The sequence below is a fragment of the Xenopus laevis genome, chromosome 4S, assembly GCF_017654675.1.
Source record: "Xenopus laevis strain J_2021 chromosome 4S, Xenopus_laevis_v10.1, whole genome shotgun sequence".
NCBI lineage: Eukaryota > Metazoa > Chordata > Amphibia > Anura > Pipidae > Xenopus > Xenopus laevis.
In genome coordinates this window covers 23537011-23557952 of record NC_054378.1, presented here as the reverse complement: position 1 = coordinate 23557952, position 20942 = coordinate 23537011, and the positions used below count along the sequence as shown (strand labels likewise).

Here is a 20942-nt window from a genome sequence, read left to right as displayed (position 1 = left end):
GAAAACATTTTTTTCACAGACAATATTTCACCCAGTTTCATTATCAAACTAAACATTATTAAACTGAGTCGATACAGATAAATAAGCCCCAACTGATCATCAGTTTACTTACAATAACTGTTTTTTTCAGGAATTGGCTACGAAGGCCGAACAAGTAGCCTGAAAGGATCTTTTGGCTACATGGCTCCAGAAGTCCTCGCCAGGGAGCCATACTCAAGATCTGTCGACTGGTGGTCTCTGGGCATTGTAATATACGAGATGCTAGTTGGGGAGGTAAGTAGAAACCTTAATAACTGGACAGAATAGGCAACTGTTTATTAACTTGGAAATAACATCAAGCATCAGCTATATTAGTTACATATGGCCACAGAGCAATAAGTTGTTTGTGTGGCAGCATTTTTGCATTGATTGCATTTGTAGTGAATATAAATGGTATGCTAAGATATGCCCACTACAATCTATCCTTACAAACCCCCTTAATGTATGTAGCAACAGGTTTTGAAGCCTTCTTAGCCACTTACAACTGAGTTCTATAAAATATAGTAACAGAGAACTTTCTTATGTTGCATATTGCAGAAACCAATGCTGAGACCATCTACTGGTTTAGTCATCCCGACGTTCCTGGCAGGAGATGCTGTCAACTTAATATCAGGGGTAAGTTACTCAGTAAGTTAAGGGCGGAAGCTGTGAACTAACCAGTAATTCATGAACAGGTAGCACTATCCTTGCATCCCTTAAATCATTTCCTTTCAATTTATGCAGTCTGTGTATTAGCCTTTATAGCCATTAACTGTCACACAGCGCTGCAACATAGCTTATCTGCTAATGTTTCTAAGGTCATTCTCTTTCTTTGTAGCTCTTACAGCGGGACCCATTGAAGCGGCTGGGCTCAAGTGAAGAAGATGCATGTGATGTTATGCATCATTATTTCTTTCGAGTAAGTTCATCTTTCAGTCAACTTTTGGTAGCTACAAAAAAGAACTAAGGGTAAGGCCACACGTGGAGATTCGGCACTGAGGCAACTTTGGGCGACTATTGAAAACGCAATCGCCGCGTGTGCATTAGCGCAGGCGACTTTTTATTGTAGCCTATGGGGAAACCCGCTTTGGCAGTTCGGGGAGATAGTCGCTCAAAAGACGAGGGGATTAGTCGCCAGGCGAAAAAATCTCCCCGAATCTCCTCGTGTGGACTAATCAAACATATTTTAAATAAAATAAAAGTGTAAGTATGCTAAGTAACAATTAATAATAAATGTTTTTATATTGTCTATTAACCAGAGCATTGACTGGATGGCTTTGCTAGAGAGAAGAATGCAGCCCCCCTTCATACCTGAGGATGTTAGACTTTCCAAGGATGGAGATCAACATCTAGTTCTAACTCCTCCCTCTGAGGGTTCCTTGGCAATGGAAAAGGAGATTGCGGAAGCCTTTAGGAACTTCGATTACACCGCAATGTAGAGCTCCAGGATCAACCTGCAATGCCAAAATCACCAGCGTGAGATCTTGATTTGTATTTCCCTTCCTTCCTCTGCAGTAGGACCGGCCCCCACTTGCACCACAGCTCAACCAGCAGTGCCCCTCCTTCTTCCACCTCCACCAGCGGTGCCCCTCCTCCTTCCACCACAGCTCCACCAGAGTTGACCCTCCTTTTACCACCATAGCTCCCCCAGCGGTGCTCCCCCACTTCAAACTAAAATATGGTATCATAATCAGGAGCGCACTTAAGCCACTCGGTAGACCCAGCATTCCTTTTCACTCCATCCCTCAGTGTGCAGACGCCGGGGTCTGTGGGCTGCCTGGGGTTTAATGGAATGGAATAGAATGCAGCATTCACCAAGCAGCTTAATGATGCTCACGTGTATGCTACCATGTTGCTTTCTATATCTTATCCTTCCTCCATAATACCACCAGTGGTGACCACCCCCTTTCAATAATAGTTACACCAGAGTTGCCTTCCCTTTCCATATAAAATATGGTATCATAAACTGGAACACCATTAAGCCAATCGGTAGACACTACATTACTTTTCACTCCATCCCTCAGTGTGCAGACGCCGGGGTCTGTGGGCTGCCTGGGGTTTAATGGAATGGAATAGAATGCAGCATTCACCAAGCAGCTTAATGATGCTCATGTGTATGCTGCCATATTGCTTTTTATTTTTTTTCCTTCCACCCTAATACCACCATCGGTGACCTCCCCCCCTTAAATCAGTTACACCAGCTTTGCCTAACCTTTCCATATAAAATATGGTTTCATAGACAGAAGCCCCCTTAAGCCACTCGGTAGACCCTGCATTCTTTTTCACTCCATCCCTCAGACTGTAGAAGCCGGGTCTGCAGGCTGTGTGGTTTCCAATGGAATGGAACAGAATGCAGTGTTGACCTAGCTGCCTAAAAGGTGCTCATGTGTATGTTGCCATATTCCTTTCTGTTTTCCTTACCCTATTTCCCTCAATTAAATATGACGCGTTGATCCTGGGAGCAAATCCGATTGCCATTAAGGAGTCAGGAAGGAATTTTTTCCTCTAGTTTCTCAGAGGTTTTTTGCCTTCCTCAGGATCAAAAAACGTAGTTTTTTAATTATCAATAATAAATAAATGATTACATATTTAATTAACTTCCATGTCGCTGTGTGTATCTTTATTCCGGGTATTGGTGTGTCTATTTTACTAGAGAGGGGGAGGGAGTAAGAAAATGGCTTGCAATAAAGAAACACTGAAAGGTTCAGTACCTGTGAGTGACACCAGTCCTACTGCAGGTATGGCTGCTCCACAAGCATTATCACACTGGGCCGGAGAGTTTGTTTATAATAGTTATTCTTGCATTCTCCCACCATTCATCATCATGGTATGAAGGCTGAATGCTCAGTGCACCTGCTGGTACATACACGCATCAAAAAGCTGGGGAAGAGAAGAAAAATAATTAATAAAATAAACTCAGGGTTTAGTAACACTTGAATGTATTAATAGTGAGAGGCAGGGTGTAGAAGAAAACATTGATCTGAAAGATGCACACAAAGAAGAGACTAAAGTGTTCAAACATCTCTGCGAAGAAATACCAAAACAGGCCGATATTTGGTGTCAGATCTGGTACAGAGAGTCTGAAAACAGAATATATCAAAAGACGTCTTAAAATCATCACATCATTTCTGCAATGACTTCTTTCCTATCCCTACGGTCATATAAAACAGTTATTTCTTTTAGTTACTGTAAAGCAATGTATGATATGTCAGAGCTATATAAATAAAGAATATTGAGAATAGTTTTACAGAAGGACTCACATAAAGCCATATATAGAAGGTATAAAATCCCATGAGTTCAGCAAGAAGAAAGAATGACAGACCAGCACACACAAAGAACCCAGGTAGATAGAGCAATACTGGCAGCTGAACAGCCAGAAGCCTGTACTCTTCATCTTCACTGGGACAAATTCCTTCTGTAAAAAGAATTAGAACATTAGAAAAACATAATTACACAAAGTCAAAGTACATTATTTAGAGACTTAAGCAGATTTATCAAAATAGGATTTTGTGAACAAAAAAAAAAACGAGACAAAACTTGTGACTTTTTCTGGAATGCTAGGTTATTTAAGAAAAAACATGACAATATATTCCCGTGCACATATGAGAATCTCATTGTCCTATTAATTTTCAATGAGGGTGAAAATCTCAAATGTTTTAATAAACTGGGAAAATAAATTTAAAAAATAAAGTCGTTAGAGAACATTCCCACTGACTGCTATACAGCTTTGCCAGCTTTTACTTGCAGAGTTTTTTTATGGTAACTTATGTTTTTTTCCTTTAAACTGGACCTGTCACCCAGACACAAAAATCTGTATAATAAAGGTCCATTTCAAATCAAACATGAAATCCAATTTCTATTTTTTTATTAAAGCGTTCATAGCTGTTGTAAACTTATTTAAAAATCTCAGCTGTCAATCAAATATTGTCTGCCCCTCCTCTATGCCTTAGTCATAGAGACCGGGCAGACAATAACATTCACTTTCCATTCAGCACTTCCTAGATGTCACTGCTCTCCCCACATTCCCCCAGTTCTCTTAACCATTTAATTGTGTAGCCAGGGCATAGGGGTTGGACATCAGGTCCCCCATTCTGGTGTATGAACAAGATTCTGAGATGATACAAGGCTTGCCTTAATAACAGTGACCACAAAATGGCTTCCGCCTGCTTGCTATAATTATGAATTCCCAGACTGAAGGAAACAAGATTCAAATAATTTATATAATGCAATTAAAGTTCATTTTGCTTGACTAATGTGATAAAATAGGATTTTGAATAATTTTTTTGGGCGACAGGTCCCCTTTAAAGGAGAACCAAACCCTTAATATTAAAATCCCCTACCCTACATAGACCCCCCTCCCTGCTACCCCCCACACAACCTAGGTGTTACCCTCGGTAAATGATCATAACTCTTTACTTATCCCTCGTTGCAGAGTCAGCGCGTCGGAGTTCACGGGCGCCATCTTCTTCTCTTCTGTAATATTTGTGAAGTAAGCGCTGTATCGGGCATGCACAGTCTGAAGTTTTTTTAACAACTGCGCGTTCGCCGAAAGTCATGGAAGAAAACCTGACGATTACTGAAGAGAAGATGGCACCCGTGAACTCCGATGCACTGAATCTGCAACGAGGGGTGAGTAAAGAGTTAGGGGCATTTACCGAGGGTAACACCTAGGCTGAGGGGGGGTGGGTATTTAATATAAAAGGGTTTGGTTCTCCTTTAATAAATTCCAAGTATTTGAGGTTTCAGAAAATCGAGAAAAAACACCAACTCAGTTTATGATAAATCAGCCCCTTAAAACATGTCACTGCCATTAGTACACTTTAGGCCTAAGAGGGACTGAACCCCAAAATATGTCATTGCCATTAGTACACTTTATTAGTAGCAGTTGCCTACACATCAGTTTGACCAGGCACCTGAAGCAAGTAGAGCAGCGCTGGTGGCAATAAGGTGACTGGATACAGAGACTGATAGGTTGCCAGCGACAGAAACACAGCACTTAGTAACCGGCTACCTGAAAAACAAAACAGGATAAATATTAGCGTTCCGACATTTAAGAAACCATTGACCAACTTGTTTCTTGTACCACAGGGGAGTGTGGCCTCAAACAAAACGGCAGTAAATAAAAACTTAAGAAAATCACTTAAAGCAAAGGGGCAATATACTGCGCAGTTCAATATGGGCAAAATAAAGGTTTATTGAAATAGTGGTAACAAAGTCATTATAAAGGTGACCTCCCATTTTCCAGCTACCGCCTCCCTCTCAGGTTACATATACATTAATCAGAAGAAGAAATTTGACTGTAAATGTGAATATTGCCTTCCTACAATTGTCTAAGAACCATGGACGTTTAATAAAAAGTATTACAGCCTTAGTGACTGAACTCATCTTGATTAAATCTTGAACACGGATGTATTTTACCACTTTACATGATAAAAGCCCTTCTCCTAAGGAATTACCACAGGCAAAGAATAGCATGTCTCAAAGCATACAGAAGTAGTAAAGAGGTACACACCTTTAACAGTTGCCAGGATGAAAAGAGCAATCACGGCATTGTTAATTATACACGTGGATTTGGCCACACAAGACAGAACGGTGTATGGATTCAACAAGTAGCTGAGGAGAATAAGAGTTCCAGTGAGAAATTTCTATTGCAAAGGTTTGTATGACAGCTCCATAAAGAATGGGTTTGCCGAGACAGTAGTGATGTGCGGGTCAGGTTTTTCCCGACTCGTACCTACCCTCCCTCCACCCGTTCCCGCCAGAGCCCGACTTCCTTCTATAGACCCGCCCTGACGATGATGTCACAAAAGGAGCGGGGTGAGCCCGCGCGTCTATAAAAGTTCAACCCAGAAGTCGGCATTTGTAAGGTCGTGGGCGGGGAGAGCAGTCAGAAGAGCTTGACCCATACCCACCCGTGACCCGGAAAGGGGGGTGCAAGGTTGGCCCACACATCACTACTGCACAGAGCCCTGAGTGTAACCCAACTGAACGCTTGTGGGATGTTTTGTTTTTGTGGTCAATCCAAAAACAATAATGCTTCACCGTGTAATAGAAAGCCTTTCCAGAATAGCAGTAGTTGTTATAGAAGCAAAGTTCATAGTCATGCCCATGGTTTTGATAAGAGATATTTGACAGGGAGCCCAGATTCTTGTGGCCACACAAAGTATATGCAATGTGTAGACATTGCTGAAGGCATATATTGTGAGAAAGCCCCGCTGCTGTGTTGTGAATTAAATATAGACAGATTCTAGGTCCAATAACATCCAGTAGAAAGGGTTAAAGGAAAACTATACCCCTCAAACAATTTAGGTCTCTATAAAATAATATTGCATAAAACAGCTCATATGTAAAACCTTTTCATAATAATATACTCTTTTAGTAGTATGCGTCATTGGGTAATCCTAAATAGAAAACTGCCATTTTAAAAAATAAGGGCAGCCCCCTAGGATCGTATGATTCACGGTGCACACAAACACACAACTATACATGTTAGGTCATATGAGCCAATTAACAGACAGAGTTCTGCCTTTTGCTTCCACACTTCTTCCTGTTACAGTTAGAGTTGTAGTATTTCTGGTCAGGTGATCTCTGAGGCAGCACAGAGTCCATCATTAAATGGCGGTTCAAGGCAAGAGATGTAAAAGGGCAATATTTGCTTAAATCTATATTCCAGTTTGATAAGATTCTTTAATATGCCACTTCATTTGATATAAACTTCTGCTCAAGTATTCATTTTGGGGGTATAGTTTTCCTTTAAGAAAGGTGTACCTACTCAATAAATAGAGTTACATTACTCCTGTTTGATATGTGGTAGTGGCTGTGTACTGAGCAGTAATAAGTTTGGAAAACATATTGCCATGGCTGAGAAAAGCTTTGTTCAAACATTTTGTAAAGGAAAGCAAGTATGCCACCATTTTTCCTGATAAGCTGGCTATTGGTTGGTATTGTTACATTAGAGACTCTGAATAAGGTTACCAGGAATCATGGCTGCTCCCAATAAAATGAACAAATTCAAAACAGTCTTGCACAGTCAGATAAATGGGTTTATAATATATATATATATATATATATATATATATATATATATATATATATATATATATATATATATATATATATATATATATATACTTTTTCTGGAGTGCCCGCACTCTCATTTTCATTTCAAAGTGATAGCTTTTATTTCTCACATCACAATCACATTGGATTGTGATGTGAGAAATAAAAGCTATCACTTTGAAATGAAAATGAGAGTGCGGATCCTCTATTACTTATACAGTATATATATATATGGAATATGATGTTTAACAATCACCAATTGCCTAAGGGGAAGATCCAGCATGACAAAGAAAGGATAGCTGTGGGTCGAGCATCTCATCCGAGTGCAGCTGCCGCATTTATTTATATTTTAACCAATAAATGTTCAATTAACTACCCACAATGCAAACAATATTACCATCCAGTAAATACTGTTTCCTTCCCCCAAGCAATACTTACAAAAGAGACACCTTCAAAGGTACATAGTACATCTCAGTTGGTACCCTTAGGAGTTCATGTCCTTCCTGAGGATATTTTTTCAGCTCCAATAAAAGCTTTTGCTTCTTAAACTGCAGAGGAAAAACAGAACATTGGCATTAATCCCCTTACAGTCGGTTTACAGGAACAAGCAATAGGTTTTCAGAAATGAATACCTGTGGAGTTGGGTTTATATTAAAATCTATTAATAGCTATACACTTTTCAGATGCATGAAAGAGGAAAAGCAATAATAAAGGTTTAATGCTTAAGGCACAGGGGAAGTCTCCTTTGCCGACACCAGTTGAGATATTGCCCCCTTGTCTTCAGCATAAGGAAGGAGTTTTCTTTATTACACTCTGACTCTGTACAAAGGCAACAAAATCTAGAGATTAATGTCTATCTGTGGCAGCAAAATAATGCTAATGGTGTCATAAGCCAGCCATAACCTCCCCCAGTAATCAATTTACCAACATCTCACTTACTTCCTGTCTGTTTAAAGACGAAACCATCACTTTTCTTTTAATAATTTGATTTACCTTAGTCATGCATTTCTCCAAATTACAACAACATCTGATGTTTTTTTAACTTCCTCCTCTAAAGCAGAGACTAGATTGCTTAACATTTCCAAGAGAGAGATAATCATGTTTAGGAGGAAGCAGATATTGATTGCTGCTTATAGTAAAAGCTGAGCCAAGTAAGCCTTAAACAAAGACATTTACAGTGTTACCTTCCATTTGTTATTTGGAGTATACAGTAACTAACTCCAAAATATTCTTCTAGTAAGTGACATTTGTGATCCTTTTTCATGAATATAAAAGTAATCTTACCATTAATTTGTTGTACTCCTGAAGAGCAAGGTACAGGGTTACAGCAGTGAGGGCATCCATTATCTGGGGGAAGAGAATAAGATTTATTGCTAAATACACAGGGCATCAGAACACATGGCAACAAAAGCAAAATAGCAAGTACAGACAACCTCTGGCTCTGCTATCATCAGAGCTACAGGGAGATGGAGTTCTGCAATACGTATTGAATCAATAAGGCACAATAAACAATAACAAAACTGCAGAACCAATATGTCTGAAGAGTGCAAGCTTGAATAGAGTGAGAGTGGGGCAGTACAATCGCTGAATCCACTTACAGTACATTAAATCCACCAATACCGACCCACCCAGGAAAAAAACAGCACTGCCAAAAAAAAGAAGAGGAAGCCCCTGTGCACATTGCCAGGCAGTAGAAACTACATAAATAACAAAAGCACCTTTTGCTGCAGAGGAATGGTACTGCAGAAAAGAAAGGAACTCCCTCCTAAAATTCTGTAGATAATAAGGTAGCCTTAGAAAATGCATTTATTGACATGCAGGAGCAGTGGTGTAACTAGATATTATGGGGCCCCACAGCAAATTGTTTTCTGGCCCCCAAAATGTCTAGCGGTTGACCTGTTTTACCAATATTTATTGAAATTATATATGAATCAGGGCCTCATGGGGCTCCTATACCTCCTGCCCCCCCCCCTGCAGCCACAAGGTCTGCTTCCTCTGAAGTTACGCCCATGGGTAGGAGAAAGAAAACTGAATATGTAATTAAGTGGGTCAGCAACTTTGGTGATTTGGGTGTTCAGGTACGCTATTTTGCTCTACTTCTAACAACATAGGCTTCTGCTTTCCCTTACCATCTGCCTTTTTAAGATATATCAATTCCTTTTAATGTGCTGGTATTCTTTGTTTTGAGAAATAAGACTAAATTGATAACATTATAGATAAAATAAGCAATATAGCAGACATCACAAAGATTTATTATGACATCAAGTATGTGTTCCAGGGCAGTAAGAAGTATGGATGCACCGAATCCACTATTTTGGATTGGTCGAACCCAGAATCCTTTGCAAAAGATTTGGCCGAATACTAAACCTGAATCCGAATTTGCATATACAAATTATGGGTGGGAATGGGAAAAGGAGATTTTGTGTACTCACCGTTAAATCTCTTTCTCTCCAGTCGCTTGGGGGACACAGGAACAATGGGGTATAGCTTGCACCACTAGGAGGCAGGACACAACAAAAAACAAACTAATCCCTCCTCCTCCTACTATACCCCAGCTCCCAGGCGGAGCCAGGCCAGTTCGTACCAAAGCACAGAACAGGAGGTTACCAAAAAACTTGAAGCCTTAATAACTATATACAATGAAAAGTAGGTTGCAATTATCAACCATGTCTGAAGGCCTCGACCAGGGAGGGAAGTCCTGTGTCCCCCAAGCGATTGGAGAGAAAGAGATTTAACGGTGAGTACACAAAATCTCCTTTTCTCCTTAGTCTGCTTGGGGGACACAGGAACAATGGGGACATACCAAAGCTGTCCCAAAAGAAACATGTGGGAGGTAGAGGCCTATGTGTAACTAGCCACCACGGCTTGAAGTACCTTCCTGCCATAGCGGGTGTCAGATCCTGCAAAAGTATCAAAATGGTAGAATTTCCCAAAAGTATGGATGGAAGTCCAAGTGGCAGCCTTGCACAACATTTCAGCTGAGGACTGATTCCAAAAAGCCCAGGACGTACTCATTCCTCTGGTGGAATGAGTCTTGAGTCTAGCTGGGGGGCTTAGTCCCTGAGCTGTGAATGGCCTGCTTGATCCAACGGGAGATGGTTGCCTAAGTGGCAGGGGAGCCCTGAAGGGGCCCCAAGGGAATGATGAACAGAGAGTCTGACTTACGGACGTCTTCGGCGCGGTGCAGGTAGTACAGGTATAGGATCCCTTATCCGGAAACACGATATCCAGAAATCTCCGAATTACGGAATGGCCATCTCCCATAGACTCCATTTTATCCAAATAATCCAAATTTTTAAAAATGATTTCCTTTTTCTCTGTAATAATAAAACAGTAGCTTGTACTTGACCCAAACTAAGATATAATTAAGCCTTATTGGAGGCAAAACCAGCCTATTGGGTTTATTTAATGTTTAAATTAATTTCTAGTAGACTTAAGGCATGAAGACCCAAATTACGGAAAGATCCATTATCCGGAAAACCCCAGGTCCAGAGCATTCTGGATAACAGGTCCCATACCTGTAATTGAGAGGGATCGAGTGAATGAAGGGCCACCTCCTTAGGATTGGAAGGAGAGGGACAGAAGGTTGGAATGGTGATCTCTTGGTTCAAATGGAAGGAGGAAGGTATAGTGCGGAGAACAACCCTATCCTGGTGAAAGGTGAAGAAAGGAGATCTGCAGGAAAGAGCAGACATCTCCGATATCCTGCGAGCCGATGCTATGTGAGCCATTGAATAGGAATGGAAGACAAAGGTTTGAAGGGAGATCGTTGTAGAGATCGTAGTACTAGAGAGAGATCCCAAGTCGGTACAGGAGACCAGACGGGAGGCCGAACATGGGCCAACCCCTGTAAGTAGGTTCTGACATCAGAATGTAAGGCTAATCGTCTCTGGAACAATATAGACAGAGCCGAGATCTGGGATTTTAGGGATCCCAAGGATAGCCCTATGGATAGCCCCTCTTGCAGGAAGGCCAGGATGTTGGCTACGGAAAAAGTAAAAATAAATGTAATAGAAAAATAAAAAATAAAATCTAACTCCTGATAGGAGATCTATGTCCTAACCTCCTGAGGACACAACGAAACTGGCCTGGCTCCACCTGGGAGCTGGGGTATAGCAGGAGGAGGGATTAGTTTGTTTTTTGTTGTGTCCTGCCTCCTAGTGGTGCGAGCTGTACCCCATTGTTCCTGTGTCCCCCAAGCAGACTAAGGAGAAAACATTTTTTACTTCCTTGTTTTGTGACAAAAAGTCACTTGATTTCCCTCCCCACTCCTAATTTGCATATGCAAATTAGGATTTGGTTCGGCCGGGCAGAAGGATTCGGCCAAATCCTGCTGAAAAAGGCTGAATCCTGGCCGAATTCCGAACCGAATCATGGATTCAGTGCATCCCTAGTTAGAAGCAAGAGCTTCTCCTACACCTGTGGTTGGGGGTATCTAGAAAAAAGCACAAAGTACTGCTGTTCCCTGAAAATTAGCTCCTACATTCTGGCAGTATAGGGCTAAAAGGGATGCCCTACATGAATGAATGAGAGAAAGGGGAAACCCACAGAGGTGTATACCATATTAGGGGCCAAAAAAAAAAAGAAGCCAGATCAGAACCTGAATCAATACCTCTACAGGTACCACTGCTAGACACTTTCCAAAAACAGGCCAACTAGAAGGCTGTTTGAACCTTCTGTGAATAAGACACCTTTAAAAAACATAAAAATGCCTTGGAGTGGAGAAGCAAGAATAGGTAAGTGGGTGAGTTTTTTTCCCCGTGTGCCTGTGCAGCACTGAGAGACAAAGCTAAGGTTATTCACTTACCATGAATACTATCTCTGCATAGTCTACAAGGAAATGGAAAAGATATACAATGAGCGGCATCTGAAAAAAGAAAAAAATTGTAAAAATGCAATGCACTATGTGACCTACACTTATAATACATATCTATAAAATCTTACAATTGTTTTGGGCACAGTAGTCACTTTATTGAATTGCAAATAGAAAAAAAATACACCAACCTAGATAACACTTAACTGCTAGAGCTGTTTCACATAATTTAATTATTGATTGTGCCATTACAACATTTGAATTTCAGCTCTAAAAAGTAATATACCATGGATAGTGTAAGCATGAAAAAAATCTATATATGGGTGTTCAATGAACAGTTAGACACTTACCTCATGAAAGACATCTCCTGAGTAAGGGGACACTCCAAGTTCCAACAAGGCCATCCCTTCCACCACTGCAAGAGACAGCCAAAGTTACTCCAGTTTTGCTTGTAAAAAGGAAAAGTATATAACAGTGCTAATGACAGCAATGTCTTCTGTGGTATGAGAAAGCATGTCAGCCATCCTCAGCAGCAATACTAGAGGGAAAAACCTCTGATGTAATGCACGTTCTTTCAGATTTATGGCCTGGTACCAGTTTTGAGGTTCAACAATTGTTAAGGGAACCCCTACCTAACACATAGTTTAGAAGACAATTACCAGTTTAGTGACAATAAAAGCACAAGGCTACAGGCTGTGTGACACAGGTATAAAGGTACAGGAAACTGTAATTTGTATTAAAAATGAGAAAAAACCTGAAGATGTTATGGATATTAAAAGTCACTGGTTCTGTGGCCATATAAAGGCACAAGGCTGCATGCTGATTTATACAGGTAACTCTGAGTATCAGTCATGTATTATAAGGGATAATGTACCCCTACTGTAAATTATAAGGATATTATAAGTCATTGAGTCATTATGTGACCATAAAAAGGCACAAAGCTGAGTTATACAGATGATTCGGTGCATCACTCATGTATTATAAGGGATAACATACCTCCTATTGTAAATTATATAGCAAATAAAGTACCCCCTCTTGTAAAATATATAGGGATGCACCGAATCCAGGATTCGGCCAGGATTCTTCTGCCTGGCCGAACCAAATTTGCATATGCAAATTAGGGGCGGGCGGAAATTGTGCGATTTTTTGCCCCAAAACAAGGAAGTAAAAAATGTTTTTCCCTTCCCACCCCTAATTTGCATATGCAAGTTAGGATTCGGCCGAATCTTTCATGAAAGATTCGGGGGTTCGGCCGAATCCAAATTAGTGGATTCGGTGCATCCCTAAAAATATAAGGATATTATAAGTTACCGAGGAGTTTCATGACCATATAAAAACACGACGCCGAAGGTCAGGGAACTCCAAGGTAACTTCTAATATCCTTATATTTTGCAACTGGGGATACTTTATTTATTATAATACACAAGTTTCAGTGAGTCATGTGAAAGAAATGGAAAAGTTCAATACAAACGCACACCATGGTCCTCCAAATGCGAAGCCCCCCGGTGCACGATGAGATAGGTATCGGCCACCTATACAATGTATACGGCAAAGGATTCACTGGCAGACTGGTAATGCTGGCAGGGTGATACCTGTGCTTTAAATTTATTTATTTAATGCTGCATTAAATAAATTTAAAGCAAGGGTATCACCATGCCAGCATTACCCGTGTGCCAGCGAATCCTTTGCCGTATCATGCGAAATAAATGACATCAGAACTCACCGTTTATAACTAATAACATCAGAACTCACCGTTTATAAGGATATAATTACAATATATTTCTGGCTTTTGTGTATTATAAGGACATTAGAAAAATTATAACATATGTATTACAGGTATAGGAACCCTTATCCGGAAACCCGATATCCAGAAAGCTCCGAATTACGGAATGGATGTCTCCCATAGATGCCATTTTATCCAAATAATCCAAATTTTTTAAAATGATTTCCTTTTTCCCTGTAATAATAAAACAGTACCTTGTACTTGATCCAAACTAAGATATAATTAATCCTTATTGGAAGCAAAACCAGCCTATTGGGTGTATTTAATGTTTAACTGAATTTCTAGTAGATTTAAGGCAGGAAGATCCAAATTACGGAAAGCTCAGTTATCCGGAAAACCCCAGGTCCCGATAATTCTGCATAACTACTACTCAGCTACTGTAATTATTAGGATAATGAAAGCCATGTTCTTCATAATGATAAATGCCCTTAACCCTGGTACATTCAACACTCCTCTCAGTTTTCTCTACCCCCACACATGATAAATATCCTATATACCTAACCCTAATTTTAGTGCAGGCAACACTTCCCAATCAAAAACACTTGACTGTCCAATAACAAAAGTTTTTTTATGAGCAAGTCAGTAGGAAACGGAGTAATGTTTCTATGAGGAGGGAGTGCGGGGGGTAATCAGTTATCATTATTTGTGGCATTTAAGTTGTTAGAAATCGACATGACAAGATGTAGATTCCATTGAATATGCTGCCAATGCTGTGATAAGGGAAATCCTCTTTATTAAGGCAGAGGAAGTAAAAACCTCAAAGGGAAATCTAAGGGGCAGATTTATCAAAGTGTGGGATTAGAACTCACCACAGAAAAACTAACCCACTTTCTATTCATTCCTGTGGGATTTTTAGAATCGTATTTATCAATGTTGAGTTCATCATTTGATAAATATGCTTTTAAAAATCCCATAGGGATTAATAAAAAGTGGGTTTGTTTTTCTGTGGTGAGTTCTAACTGCACATTTCGATAAATCTGCCCCTAAATGTTAAAATTGGTTTTGTGTTTCTGTATTTATATGACGTTGATTTTAAGAAAGAAAAATTCCCTCTCAAACATCCCACCTACTCTTATTTCCAGGACATACTTTGCTCCACTATCAGGATCCTTCTGTTCTTTCTTAAAAGGTAACCTGCTCAAACCCAACTAAAATCCTTAGTATGGCTGCATATAAAAACCCTTCTGCTAACATTCAAAACCCTTCACTCCTCTGTTCCTCTCAGAGCCAGCTTCTTTTCACACCATCCACCTCTCGCCTCAAACCTTTCTACCTCGCTGCTCCTTACCTCTGAATAGTGGAGTTTAAGATTGATTGGAGGGGAGAGAGATGGGAGTCAGGAAGACTGTTTAGTGGAGAGTTATTTGTTTTGTGACACATTGAGTTGCCACCTGGCAGAAAGATAATTCCATCCCTGAATTGCTCAGTAAGGAGTTCTCTCTCAATTTCTTCAAGAAAAAAAACTAAGGGGCCGATTCACAAAGGGTCGAATATCGAGGGTTAATTAACCCTCGATATTCGACTGGGAATTAAAATCCTTCGACTTCGAATATCGAAGTCGAAGGATTTTAGCGCAAATAGTGCGATCGAACAATCGAAGGATTATTCCTTGGGTCGAACGATTAAATCCTTCAAACCGAACGATTCGAAGGATTTAAATCCAATGATCGAAGGAATATCCTTCGATCAAAAAAACTTAGGAAAGCCTATGGGGACCTTCCCCATAGGCTAACATTGAGTTCGGTAGCTTTTAGATGGCGAACTAGGGGGTCGAAGCTTTTTCTTAACGAGACAGTACTTCGACTATTGAATGGTCGAATAGTCGAACAATTTTTAGTTCGATTCCTTCGATTCAAAGTCGTAGTCGAAGGTCGTAGTAGCCAATTTGATGGTCGAAGTAGCCCAAAAAACACTTCGAAATTCGAAGTTTTTTTACTTCGAATCCTTCACTCGAAGTTAGTGAATCAGCCCCTAAGAGTCTACCTTTTGGAGCACTAGAACATTAGCCTAGTCCTATACCTACTGGACAATGCCTTTACCTTGTGCACTTTTTTATCTCCAATTTGTGCCTGTAAGTTAGCTACCCACCCACTTAGACTGTAAGCTTCCCACTGTGTCTCTTACCACATAGCACTTAAAGGGGACCTGTCACCCAAAAAAATTATTTAAAATTCTATTTTATCACATTAGTCAAGCAAAATGAACTTTAATTACACTATATAAATTATTTGAATCTTGTTTCCTTCAGTCTGGGAATTCATAATTATAGCAAGCAGGCAGGAGCCATTTTGTGGACAGTTACTAAGGAAAGCCTTGCATCATCTCAGAATCTTGTTTGTGCACCAGAATGGAGGACCCGATGTCCATTTCCATGCCCTGGCTACACAATTAACCAGTAAAGAGAACGGGGGAATGTGTGGAGAGCTGTGGCATCTAGGAAGTGCTGAATGGAAAGTGAAAGTAATTGTCTGCCCCGCCTCTATGCCATTGGCATAGAGGAGGGGCAGACAATATTTGATTGACAGCCAAGATTTTTAAAATGAGCTTACAACAGCGTCTAGATCCAAGTTGCTAATGGTACAGAGGATCTTTACAGATTAGGAAATAGATCTTTCAGTGTGGCTGGGCTAAATCCTAGTGGGAAAAGGTACAGTAATAGAAACTAGACAATTCAGTCAGACATAGCAATTTCCAAGTTGCTAATGGTACAAAGCTACTTTACAGATTAGGAAATAGATCTTTCACTATAGTTGTGCTAAATCCTAGTGGGCAAAGGTACAGTTATAGAAACTAGACAATCCAGTCAGACATAGCTAGTTCCAAGTTGCTAATGGAACAATTTTCTAGTTGGAAAATGAATAGAAACTAGACAATATAGTGCATGTAAAATACATCCCACTTATTTTTAGTGTTTGGAAGGACTTGTGGGTATGATTTAGCTAATTTATTTTAAAGGTATACTCTCCCTTTCACTCTATATAGTATATCATGGTTCTTATAGGATAATGTCAGCAACTAGGATTTAGTGTATTTTACACAGAGAGTCTATTTCCTAGTGGGAAACACAATATGATATGCTCTTAGTGGGTTCTCTGCTCCGCTCTACTGGTATATTATAAGACACTAGAATCAAGTGTATTTTGTATGTTGCTTACATACATCTTTGCTTAGCAGCAGGGATACGATTATCCACTAGGATCTAGTGTTTTCTAAATGAAGCGTCTATTTCCTAGTTGCTTATATACATCTTTGCTTAGCAGCAGGGATACGATTATCCACTAGGATCTAGTGTTTTCTAAATGAAGCGTCTATTTCCTAGTTGCTTATATACATCTTTGCTTACCAGGAATATTATCCACTAGGATCTAGTATTTTTAGTATGAAGCGTCTATTTCCTAGTTGCTTATATACATCTTTGCTTAGCAGGGATATTATCCATTAGGATCTAGTGTTTTCTAAATGAAGCGTCTATTTCCTAGTTGCTTATATACATCTTTGCATACCAGGAATATTATCCACTAGGATCTAGTGTTTTCTAAATGAAGCGTCTATTTCCTATTTCCTTAAATACATCTTTGCTTATCAGGAATATTATTTACTAGGATCTAGTGTTTTCTAAATGAAGAGTCTATTTCCTAGTTGCTTATATACATCTTTGCTTACCAGGGATATTATCCACTAGGATCTAGTGTTTTCTAAATGAAGCGTCTATTTCCTAGTTGCTTATATACATCTTTGCTTACCAGGAATATTATCCACTAGGATCTAGTGTTTTCTAAATGAAGCGTCTATTTCCTTAAATACATCTTTGCTTATCAGGAATATTATTTACTAGGATCTAGTGTTTTCTAAATGAAGAGTCTATTTCCTAGTTGCTTATATACATCTTTGCTTACCAGGAATATTATCCACTAGGATCTAGTGTTTTCTAAATGAAGCGTCTATTTCCTAGTTGCTTATATACATCTTTGCTTACCAGGAATATTATCCACTAGGATCTAGTGTTTTCTAAATGTAGCGTCTATTTCCTAGTTGCTTATATACATCTTTGTTTTACAGGGATATTATCCACTAGGATCTAGTGTTTTCTAAATGAAGCGTCTATTTCCTAGTTGCTTACATACATCTTTGTTTTACAGGGATACGATTATCCACTAGGATCTAGTGTTTTTAGTATGAAGCGTCTATTTCCTCGTTGCTTACATACATCTTTGTTTTACAGGGATACGATTATCCACTAGGATCTAGTGTTTTCTAAATGAAGCGTCTATTTCCTAGTTGCTTACCAGGAATATTATCCACTAGGATCTAGTGTTTTTAGTATGAAGCGTTTATTTCCTAGTTGTTATTTTTTTTTTATCTTCAAGTAAAACCAGGACTATACATTATTAATGAATGCCTACAAAGTTAGATTTTGTTTTCATATTTACAGGTATAGGAACAGTTATGCAGAATTGTCAGGATCGAGGGTTTTGCAGATAACAGGTCTTTCTGCCATTTGGACATCCATACCTTATGTCTACTAAAAAAAAAAATTATTTAAACTCCAACAGGATTGTTTTGCTTCCAGTAAGGATTCATTATATCTCAATTAGGACCAAATACAAGCTACTGTTTTATTATTACAAAGAAAAACAAAAAGATGCTTAAACATTTGAATTACTTGAATGAAGTCTATGGGGTACATTCACTAAAATGCAAAGTTGCGCTCAGCGACGCGAAAGGTAGCGAAGTTGTGCTTGCGCAAATGCGTCAGGCAAAGCAAAGTTGCGCTAGAGAAGGGGAATTTGCATACGTTACAGCAAATACATAAAACTACACAAGCACAGGGAACCTTAATAACTGCAAATAGAGATGTTTTATTGCCCTACGCATGTGCCCAGTGTGCTATATATTATGTAAAGTAGGGGGGAAGCAGGGTACCCAAAAAAAATTGTGTCCTTTTGCAACCTATAACCCTTGAAAATAGAAAAGACACTAGCACTTTTTGGGACTTAGAAAAAATGTATTGCTTTACATCGCTTTTTTAAATGTTACTGTTCCTGTAACTGCAGGCGACTAATCTCCCTGTGTGCCATCAGCATAAGGGCAATAACACATTGAGCTACTACAGGCAGATACTTGTGGCTACAAAACACCAAATAAATACCCTGGCATAGACAATACTAAGAATTACCTCTGCTAAAACACACAGCATTTTAGCAAATCCAATTATCACTAATTGTCTATTTTGTGTGCGCCATTGCCTTGAAGAGTTAAAAGTCCCTGCAGAAACATCCTTGTTAGGAAAATTTTCTTATACTAGGCAACTCTTGGCACCAGCAATCCCTAAGTATGTTTTAACCCTTTTAAGGGCCAGCAGAATTTTATATTTCAATTGTACTCAGTGCCAGAGGTTTTTTTTGAACCTCTAGGGGGGGATATGTAGTTTACCTAGGAAAACTATACATTGCTTTAATTTGGGAGATCCGGAGTTTTCTAAACCAGCCTCAGTTTGAATATTTCCGCAAACAGATTTAGAGCTCTTAATAGCAAAACAAAAATGGAATGAATTACCATATTTCACAAAATAGGGATTAATACCAAATTTTATGTTATGAACAAAACAAACAGATTTGGTATTTGTAATATACCAAATATATGTAATAATAGGTAATTATGTCTCTCTACTTCAAATTACCATACTGCAAAGCAACACTAAAGGCAAAACATTTCTGAAAAATCACCTAAAAATATTGCAATTGGCTGCATTTATCTCACCCAATTTTTTACAAACAATTGTAAAACACCCTAAATATTGACACCAAGGGCCTATGGAACAGTTTGATGCCCAGTATGCATAGATATACCAAACAGCTGGCATGTGTGGACCCCAAATAAAAACAGTGCATATGAATTTTCTCCGCTGCCGATACGCCTTCTGTGGCACACAGAGGAGGCATAGGGCAGGCAGGCAGGGAAGAGAGGGTGCATAGGGCAGGCAGGGCTTGGAACACAGATGGAGCATAGGCAGGCAGGTGACACAGAGAGGGAGCATAGGGCAGGCAAGCAGGGCATAGAACAAAGAGGGGACATAGGGCAGGCATTCCCTGCCTGCCCTATGCTCCCTCTGTGTTCCATGCCCTGCTCCCTCTGTGTTTCATGCCCTGCCTGCCTTATGCTCCCACTGTGTGCCCTGCTTGCCCTATGCTCCCTCTGTTTTCCATGCCCTGCCTGCCCTCTGCTCCCTTTCCGTGTCACCTGCCTGCCCTATGCTCCCACTGAATTTCATGCCCTGCCTGACCACCCTATGCCCCCTCTTTGTTCCATGCCCTGCCTGCCCTATGTTCCCTCTGTGTTCCATGCCCTGCCTGCCCTCTGCCCCTTCTGTGTTCAATGCCCTGCCTGCCCTCTGCCCCCTCTGTGTTCCATGCCCTGCTGCCCTCTGCCCGCTCTGTGTTCCATGCCCTGTCTGCCCTCTGCCCCTCTGCGTTCCATGCCCTGCCTGCCCTATGCTCCCACTGTGTGCCCTGCCTGCCCTCTGCCCCCTCTGTTTTCCATGCCCTGCCTGCCCTCTCTGTGTTCCATGCCCTGCCTGCCCTCTGCCCCCTCTGTGTTGGAACAAAGAGGGGGCAGATGGCAGGCAGGCAGGGCTTGGAACACAGAGGGGGCAGAGAGCAGGCAGGGCATGGAACACAGACAGGGCATGGAACACAGAGGGGGCAGAGGGCAGACAGGGCATGGAACACAGAGGGAGCACGGGGCAGGCAGGGCACACAGAGGGAGCACGGGGCAGGCAGGGCATGGCACACAAAGGGGGCAGAGGGCAGGTAGGAAGTACACAAAAAAGTCAACACCCTCCCTTAAAAAAAACCCTCAAAACTCATCAGCACAACCACCGAAAATCTAAATACACGTCACATAGAAGTTGGCTGTAATCACCCCCTAATATTAGGAGCACAACAAGCCACCAAGTATGTAAAAGATTAGCAGCCTCCACTGAATAGTAAACGCCCCCGTATTTCACAAGCGCCTCGATATTACAGTAAGGGAAAAACCGGAGTAAAATCCTGCCCCACGAAAAAACCTAATGCTGCCCAGCTCAACCACATACTCATTCAGTGGAGCACTGTGGCAGGGTTCTTCTCCAGGCAATCCCCGATTGACTACCATTTGAAGAAGGCGCCGACTATGCACCGAATGTCACGTGACGGAGGCGTTCCCCGAGACGTTCGCGTGTGCGTGACGTCATCCACGGCCTGTTATCAACTTGGAACTATCAGCTACCCA

The 20942-nt window shown here is 40.5% G+C and overlaps 1 protein-coding gene across 14 annotated transcripts in view; it reads right to left on the bottom strand.

Moving 5' to 3' along the window:
- The window catches only part of LOC108702811 (phosphatidylinositol glycan anchor biosynthesis class U protein), a 149474-nt gene extending 128568 nt beyond the window's left edge, over positions 1–20906 (bottom strand). For 4 of the 14 annotated variants that reach the window (XR_005960840.1, XR_005960839.1, XR_005960841.1 and 1 more), the window contains exons 1-2: positions 1330–2677; positions 113–261 (exon numbers count right to left, since the gene is read on the bottom strand). Coding sequence is in view for 1 of the 14 variants with exons in the window: in XM_041561063.1 (XP_041416997.1) it covers positions 2942–3098; positions 3279–3433; positions 4932–5029; positions 5531–5631; positions 7516–7625; positions 8362–8424; positions 11885–11944; positions 12241–12305; positions 20767–20770 (813 nt within the window). In the remaining 13 variants the exon portion in view is untranslated. The other 10 variants (XR_005960844.1, XR_005960842.1, XR_005960848.1 and 7 more) reach the window with 7 other exon arrangements.
- Between the last annotated feature and the right edge of the window lie 36 nt (positions 20907–20942).